Here is an 8,895-nt window from a genome sequence, read left to right on the forward strand (position 1 = left end):
TCAAGGATTTGCTGAGAAATATTTTTTGTTATCTGGGCTGTTCGAGGAGTTATTTGCGACAACGTTCTTCAGAGAATGGAATAATTAAAGGTGATAATTGATCAATACCATAATCAAAAAATGCTCCGACCATGTCATGTCTATGTAGTCCATTCCTTTGCAGTCTGTAGTGAAGTCAATAATGTTCTGGATAAAAATAAATCAATTATCCATAATTTTTTTTCGATAATCTTTTAACGCAGTCTTTATATATTTATTATTCCATGTGATTGGAGTTTAGGATACATTAATCTCTGATTGCTGAAGGGAAAAAAGAATTAAAAAACATATTAGTTTTTCATTGAGGTGTACTATTATAACCGTTTGTAGGGATTTTCTATTTAATCGACATTTCAGAGATGTAAGGCAGTTTATAAGCCAACTAGTTTCTGATAAAATCGTATCAATATGTGTATCCCACTGAGTTAGTTGAAATGTTAAACCCATGTTTTTTATGAATTTGAATATTGTCAAGGTTTAATGTCGGTAAGATCAGATTCCTTTCAGTATAAAGTGGAAGTGATTCGGTTTTCAGCGGATTGGAGGAAACAAACCATTTCTTAGCCCAATTGTTTATTGTTTCCATGTCACGATTAAGTACTTCAGCACAAACATTTCGGTCATGAATTGTTAGGTATAAGCTGGTATTACCTGCATATACATCTAATCGACATTCACACTTTGATGATGTCACAGAACACTGCCCTGACTGCACTGCTCTTGATGAATGGCCTGAGTAAGGAAGCGATTAAGATGGGTTAGTTGATAAGTAGTGGAATCGCAGTGTAAGAAATCGCTTTGCAATAATAGAATAGAATAGGAAGTTAAAAATATACTTATATGTATACATTTTTTCATTAAGAAGTGAAACTGGTCTATATTTGGCACAATTTGATGGGTCACCCTTCTTTCAAGTTAAAGAGAGTGCAGATAGGGGTACATATTTGAGAGATGAAAGATTTCTGTAGTTTTACATTAATATGATCTGGGTCAGAAGCTTTTGTTGCATCGATAGATGATATGTCTTCAACCTCCTCAGAGGTAAGGTACAACTGACAAAGTGAGTTGTGATTTTGCTCTAATAGGTGCATTAGAGGTGTCTAGCAGCGATTGAGACATGAAATATCTGTTGAAACAGTCCGCCTTGTCAGTTGGAGTAACAGCCGGTATACCATTGTTGATAAGTGGAAAAATTCCACCTTTTGGCTTGCATTTATCATTCACTTAAAAGGTTATTCATGAAATAAATGGCGTTTTATGTCCTCCTTTTTTGCACAAAAATTTATTTATGTGGAGAGAGGAATATGGTTTAATGGTTCAACTGTTCAGTTCCTATGGCAAAACAAACCACACCCCTCCTGGGCGCCAAACATAAGACCAAAAAGGTTATTATTCAAATTTTTATATAAAAGGTAGTGTTTCTGCCAATGACAAAAGTTTTATCCTGTAAGGGACCCTCAAAACAAAAAGCTTTTCGTGGGAATCTGTGTTCCAGGAAACAATTCAAAATATGCGATTTATTTAGTAACAATCATGTAAGAGAAAGTCGCGCGTTATTGGTAATAACTTTTTCTAAATCATTGCTCAATCCCCAGACGTGGTAGCATAATTATGATAGCATGGGTATATTATGTAATCGACTGACGTGTTTTATATCTTTAATTATGGCTTAAAAACATTCAAATACTCCTGTTACAGAAGCAAACAAGAAGCTTCGACATCAGATAGCAGTCATATTGTCCTTCAAAAAGAAATTTTATTTCCATAATAAAAAACAAGTACAAGAACCAGAAGGCTACTAACGATCCAAACCGCAAAATGAAACCCGAACTTTTCACATGAAGAAAGAAACAAAAATCTATTTAACAATTAAGGATCATTTCTACCAGCTGTTCCATGGACAAACCTCTTGGCATTGATCTTTCCCGGATCATCCGTACCCATTTACAGCTGGATCGACTGGAATCATGGGTGCATATGACTTTTTCAAGGTCATCGGACTTTCACACGTCGATCGAGATCGGAACCCACAGCCGGCATTCGCCTGATGTAACCATGACGTCATGTAAAGAACCAACCAACACATGAGAAAGTATATTAATCATTAGTAAGTATTTCAAAGATACCAAAAGTGGTATCAGGTGTGGTAATTGCTGCTCAAAATAGGCAACAAACACTACAATTGGGAACGTACAAAAAAAAAAAGAATTAATCCGGTGACAACTCGACGTATTATTATAATGACAAATTTAAACTTGGTCGGTAAACAACAACATCTGATATAGAAACATATTTTATTCATTTTTCAATTAGTTCATGATGGTGGCCGTAAAATTTCTTCAAGAAAATTTTGAGTCGATTTTGTAAATACCCTTGTAATAGTAAGAGCTTAGATATTAAATGTTTCGATCTGGCTAAGAAATCAGCGTAGAAAGAACATGCTTTAGAGTATCGAACCCACTGAGACATATACTCCATAAAGTGGCAAATTCGGAATGTTGTTACTTACTCCCTATTAAGCAGATTATTCACATTATTTACATGACACATTATTATCCCTACACCATCTTCAAATCGCGGATTATTCTCATTATTTACATGACGTGTCTTTCTTCTTGTTTCCTGTGACCCATTAAGTGAAAGATATTAATTTCTATTTGGATCTTCACAAATTATCAAAAGCATTAAGAACTTAATAGGAATTAAGATGACAATTTCCTGTACCACTTTGTAAATTAAAAATTTTCTATTCTACTGTGCTTAAATTAATTCAGTTTATTAAGAAGAGAATGTCCCTTTAATTCAACAACTATTCTTTCTAAAAATCGCACAATTTTATTTTTTAAAATAAATAATAATTTACGACCTTCAATTGATATATAATATCATCGATATCCCATGAATCTTTGTGCATTGCCAGTATGTGGGCAATTTACATAGTGCTAATATGTCTACCCTTTGGGGTCTTAGGAGGTATGTATACATTTCTTTTCAAATTAAAGATAGCCGCGGTGGCTCAGTGAGTTAGACTCTTGCTCGCCAACCTGAAGGTCCAGGATTCAATCCCGGCATAGGTCGAGATAATACCTTCGGATTTTTCAACCCGGTTTCCCCGTCAGTGATGCAGGTAAGAGGGGCTGAAATGGAAAAAAACGTCTAGTCGTTCGGATAGGACAATAAACCGAGGCCCCGTGTGCTACAGGCTGCGCACGTTAAAGATCCCTCGACAGTTAGAAATCGAAAAAGAGCAGGCCAATGCCGCTGTCCTGGCAAAAGTTCCCTTATCGCACCCTGCATGGCGTTGCCCGTCTTCATTAGCCCACATAGTGCAGAAAAGTAGGACGTAAAACTCCATTCATTTCATTGCATTTCTTTAAAATGTTTGTGTTTTGAGGTGAGGGTGGGTTGTTCTATTGTCGTATTCAAAGAGAGACATAACCATAATGACATTTACACAAATATATCAAGACGAGAGAGGATGGTGTAAGTAAATATATAAAAAATAAATATAATAGCATCAATACTTCAAAATATAATATCAATATAATATATACTGGTTATTCCGTTTCGCAGTAGCAAAATACAAAAAATTTATCATGTTTTTTCTAGAACATTAATATTTCTGAAATTTAATATGGTCATTTAATTAGGTTATCAGCTTGAACAAAGATGGGTTATTCCAGTAGTATTTATTGATAAAATACATCTGGAGGGTGTTGAACGATGAACAATAAAATGGTATGCGTCCTCTATTTCATTTTCATTGTAATATGAACACACTCTCTGGCTTCTATCAATATTAACGTATCGACCCTTTTAAACCATCAAATTATGTGCGGAAATATGATATTTACATATCAAGTTTTTATAATTAATAGTTGAACATAAATAAAACGATATTTCGAAGTTTTTTTTGTTGATAATTTTGGTATATATAACATCTTCGATTTCATATCTCGTCATATATTTTGTACGTGGTGTCTTTAATTCTCTGAGTAAAAGCATTGATGAATGCTGTCCATACTAAACAGAATCCAGTTTCTTCCAAAATGTTTGAACGAAATGAATCTATACAAGTATAACATGCTTTTGGGACAACATTGCTGCTGGTGATTTTATTTAACCAATATTTTTGTCCCATCCGAACGACCAGACACTTTCTCAAATCAGCCTCTCTTATCTGCATCACTGACAGGGGAAACCGGCTTGAAAAATCTGAAGGTACTGTCTCGGGATTGAACCCCGGACCTTCATGTTAGAGATCAAGCGTCTAACTAACTGAACCACCGCGACTCCCAGCAATATTAAAATAATTTTCATACATAACTTTTTTTAATTCTGAATGGTAATGTATTTTTCGTGTGTTATTAAGACGAATGATCTAATTTGAACACAATACCAAAATATTTTCATATACCCAATACCCGTTTCCAGAGTTTCTAAAAATTACAATTTTTGTCGTACTGACATTAACATTATGAACTTGAGAGCAGCTGCTTACTACGTTTAACATATCTTATAAGTTCTCCTGAGTTTCACCCGCATGCATGATAATTAATACTAGACCTTGTCTTAGTCGGCTAAGCTGCTAGACTCAGACTTCAGTTTACTACGACTGCTTCATGGATTTTGTTATAATATGGTATAAATTAACGAGATTATTTTTGCATTCTAAAATATTATTTTAAAAAATTTCTATACAAACAACTTAGAAAGAGAAATTCAAACTATCAGAAAATGTGATATTTTTTAAGAATAAACGATTAGTAATTAACTTTGTAAGGGGCGAGTGATGACCTCCTTTACAAATAAGATGCGTTTGACACTTAGCAAAAGTTTCGTACACGCAAAAGTCGACTTCTGTCAAACACTAAGCTGCTCTTCCACCTCGGCTTTAAGCTGGAAAACCATGACTTTATAATCGGAAAATATTTTAACTTCCGATTAGTGACGTCTCAATTTCCTCTAGATGCTTCTAAACACGATCAAATCAATTTTTTTCCTTTTCGTGATGGACGTTCGCTTTTATAATAATTTTAATGAATAAAATTTGTTAAATCGCCTATCTCCCTAAAATTGTTTGAACTCCCGTGTCATTTAGACTGTTGAAAAGTTCATTGGCTGCTACCAAAGTTTCGACAGTATGTTGCTTTGGGGTTTCGTTTATTTGGATGTCAGTAAAAACTCGAGTTTGTGGTCTAAAATCGATTATTAAAGGGTGACCTTCTGTATTAAAATTCTTATCTGATTTCCACGAAACTAGTAGGGGTTGAGACCGTTTTTTTGCAATTAACAGCTGAAAATGACCAAAAATCGTAACCGCTGAGCCACTATCTTGATAAAAGAAAATCGTCTGAAAAAAAATTATTGCAGACGCCGATTTGTTTAAAACTTGTTTTTGAATGAATTTGGATAATCACCAAGGACCACTAAGGCACTTTTGAATATCGATTTCGTCTCCTCTGGTAACTCCTGACCTACCACAACCTTAATTTTTCTCCTTTGGCTATTTTTGCAAGTGATACCTTAGACTTTTAATTTTGGTTTTTACTTCTGGTTTTGTAGGGCACAAAATTGGTAATCTTCGAAATATTATATCATATGAAAGTATACCTTATTATTGTTAAAAAGAAACTGTTGGTTATATACAGTTTTGAAAAAAGGTGATTTTAATATTCATAAAGTCCATTGTTTGAGTTGTATAGTCCATTGTTTGAGTTGTATTTAACTTAACAAAATTCTTAAAACTGAATTAAAATGTATAAATTCACAGCTTCAATAATTATATAAATATACATAATAAAAAATTATAAAGGAGCTCAGAAGCTAGCATATCTGTATCAAAATAGGTCTAGTTTTGTAATTGTAACTGTCCATCTACAAGCAATTATAGTTATCTGCTTGGTTTTCGAGGTGTATGGCCGTGTATATTCTTCTTAGATTTCGGGGAAGGGTAGCGTTGATTCTCCCAGTATACCGGCCTAGGATGGAAAAATACTTCATTAAAAAAATAAATTAAAGGTCTAGAACTGCGGGGTATTTTTGTTCTTTCTGATCTAATAATAACTCGTCCAGGGTTAGAACATTTTCAGGTAACGACGCCATTCTGGAAACCGGATGTTATGCTTTCACAACATCTCGGTTAGAGTGTGGAAGTCATTTCTTCTCATTATACCTACGGACGGGGGATCAATGCCGAGATATTTGGGTAGGGTAGAAACAGTTATCCGTGTAAAAAAGGGTTCTGTCTTCCCATACAGCATTTTACGTGTCTCTGTTGAAAATGTGGCTGTCTATGTTAGTCCATAGACCCCCCACCCCCTTTTTTTTGTTCTTACTACCCTGAATACAGATGACAATCGTAAAGTTGGGCTCCGTCTGACCAAAGAACTTTATGTCTCTATGGCTACTGAACTGTTTAGACATGGAGGAATTTCTCATGCAGACTCTCATAATGGGCTTGGCTTTCCTCCCTTCTCGATTGTCGGTATTGAACGAGACAACAAATAGTGCTATGCTTGCATTATGAAGATTATTCAGTCCGATCCGACCTTGCTGTGTTTAGTGTCTCAATCCAATGGGTTTCCCTAGCTTAACGGAATTTCGAAATGATTAGAAACAGGCTTGTCTTTCTTTAATTTGATATCTGACCTATGAACTTTTCATTCCAGGGTTATTATTACCGTATCAAAGTTATAAAATTATAACCTCATTATTCTGAAGGCGTAGTTTAAAACACTTTGAAATTTTAAAAAGTTCAATGGCCAAATATTTTTGTAATTTCACTCTAATTTAATGTTTAATAGAACAAAGGGGCTATGTGACCTCCGTTTTCTGTACAAACCACTCACTGCTCTTTCCATGCCAGAATATTATTTTGAGGATTTCGTCAGTATGTTTTCATTCCTTTAGTCCGTAATTCTGCGGACCTCAGACGCCACGACTCAAAGACAGACGCCACAGTTATCAATTTATTTTGATGTAATTTAGAGTTTAATTCGATGAACACTTTTGGAAAGTTGTATTGCTTAAACATGATTCATAATGGTAAATTATTAAAAGAAAAAAATCAATACAGCTTCTGTGTGGGCGTATTATCTGTTATCTGGTGATATTTGTACCTATGTTGTTGTATGAATGGTGAAGCTTAAGACCTTTCGACTGGAAATAGTATAGATTTTTTATTATTATTACCATTCTTGAAATTCCACCATGAACTTTATTTTCTAATGGGTATATTTCAAATACAATGGCTCTTTAAAAACGTTAACACTTTTCTAAAACTATAAGAGATTAATTGTGATTTTTGTCTTTTATTTTTTATTAGAATCAATTCCTGAAGATGAACCATGTGATCCAGGTTTGTAATTATTATTATCATTGGAAATCAAATGATTTTCTTTGAAGTGCTACCATCAACTTTTTTTTCTAATGAGTTTACAAAGACTTTAAGAAGTTTTTACAATTTTTAAAACTATTAAAAAAAAAAAATTCTTAGTCTTAATGTGAGTTTTGTCCTTATCTTTCATAAGCAACAAATCTTTGTGACAGTGATCCTTGTTATAATGCTAGAATTTTTGCTACAACTTGAATTTGTGAACAATGACTTTTTGATTACGTTTACAATTTTCTAAAACTTTAAAGAGACTTGCCTTAGTCTTAATGAGAGTTTTGTCCTTTTTCTTCATTAGAATTAAATCCGTGTGACAGTCATCCTTGTTATAATGGTGGAACCTGTTGTCCTACATCTGGAATGGAGTATTACTGTGACTGTCCTAAAGGTTACGAAGGTGATAAATGTCAAACAGGTTTGTAAATATTATAATCATTGGAAATCACAAATAATTTTCTTAAAATCCTGTAACAAAGACTGCAGTAGTGTGCATATATTTATATTTAGTATATTGAATATTATAATGCTATTTGTATTTTGCATGTTATCTATACCAATTAGTCTTCTACGTTCTCCAATAACCTTAAGTCACTACAACTGGAGGGATGTTTAGCTGTGACTGTCCTAGAGGTTTCAAGGGCAAAACATGTGATATAGGTTTGCCAATTTTACCTATTTTGAAAATCTAAACTTTGCAGCTTCACCACGGCCAAACCACCTGAGATAGGAAGTTCAAATTTACACAGCAACCAGTTTGAAATCTTGGCTTTGCAATGCCACAAACCGCGATTCCATATCTGCCTTACTTTGGAAGCACTGAGCGTTTTAGTTTTGTCCATGAAAAACCGGAATTTTTTGCACTTTTCCGCCAAAAAAAAGTGCTCAGAATTCACTTTTATGCACATTTGGGGAGAGCTAGAGAAGCACCGAGTCCAAAAAACCGGGTTTCATCGATTTTGGTACCACAGGTTACCTGTTGAAATTTGCCAATTTTGCCATTTTTGAAAAACCAAACTTTGCAGCTTCACCACGGCCAAACCACTTGAGAGAGGAAGATAAAATTTACACAGCAACTAGTTTAAAATCTTGGCTTTGCAATGCCACAAACCGCTATTCCATATCTGCCTTACTTTGGAAACAATGAGCGTTTTAGTTTTGTCCATGAAAAACCGGAATTTTTTGCACTTTTCCGCCAAAAGAAAGTGCTCAGAATTCACTTTTATGCACATTGGGGGAGAGCTAGAGAAGCACCGAGTCCAAAAAACCGGGTTTCATCGATTTCCGAGACCAAAAAAATTCGACCAAAAATGGATTTTGGTACCACAGGTAGCTACCTGTCGAAATTTGCCAATTTTGCCTTTTATGAAAATTCAAACTTTGCAGCTTCACCACGGCCAAACCACCTGAGATAGGAAGTTAAAATTTACACAGCAACCAGTTTGAAATCTTAGCTTTGCAGTGCC

The 8,895-nt window shown here is 34.5% G+C and overlaps 1 protein-coding gene across 1 annotated transcript in view; it reads left to right on the forward strand.

The window, feature by feature from the left end:
* Positions 1-8,895, forward strand: part of LOTGIDRAFT_221093 (hypothetical protein) — a gene marked incomplete at its 3' end in the record, with an annotated part of 24,846 nt that overhangs the window by 13,761 nt on the left and 2,190 nt on the right. The window contains exon 15 of the mRNA XM_009065156.1: positions 7,731-7,847. Within this exon, the coding sequence (XP_009063404.1) occupies positions 7,731-7,847 (117 nt within the window). The remainder of the gene's footprint in view (positions 1-7,730; positions 7,848-8,895) is intronic.

The sequence above is a fragment of the Lottia gigantea genome (genome assembly GCF_000327385.1).
Source record: "Lottia gigantea unplaced genomic scaffold LOTGIsca_68, whole genome shotgun sequence".
NCBI lineage: Eukaryota > Metazoa > Mollusca > Gastropoda > Lottiidae > Lottia > Lottia gigantea.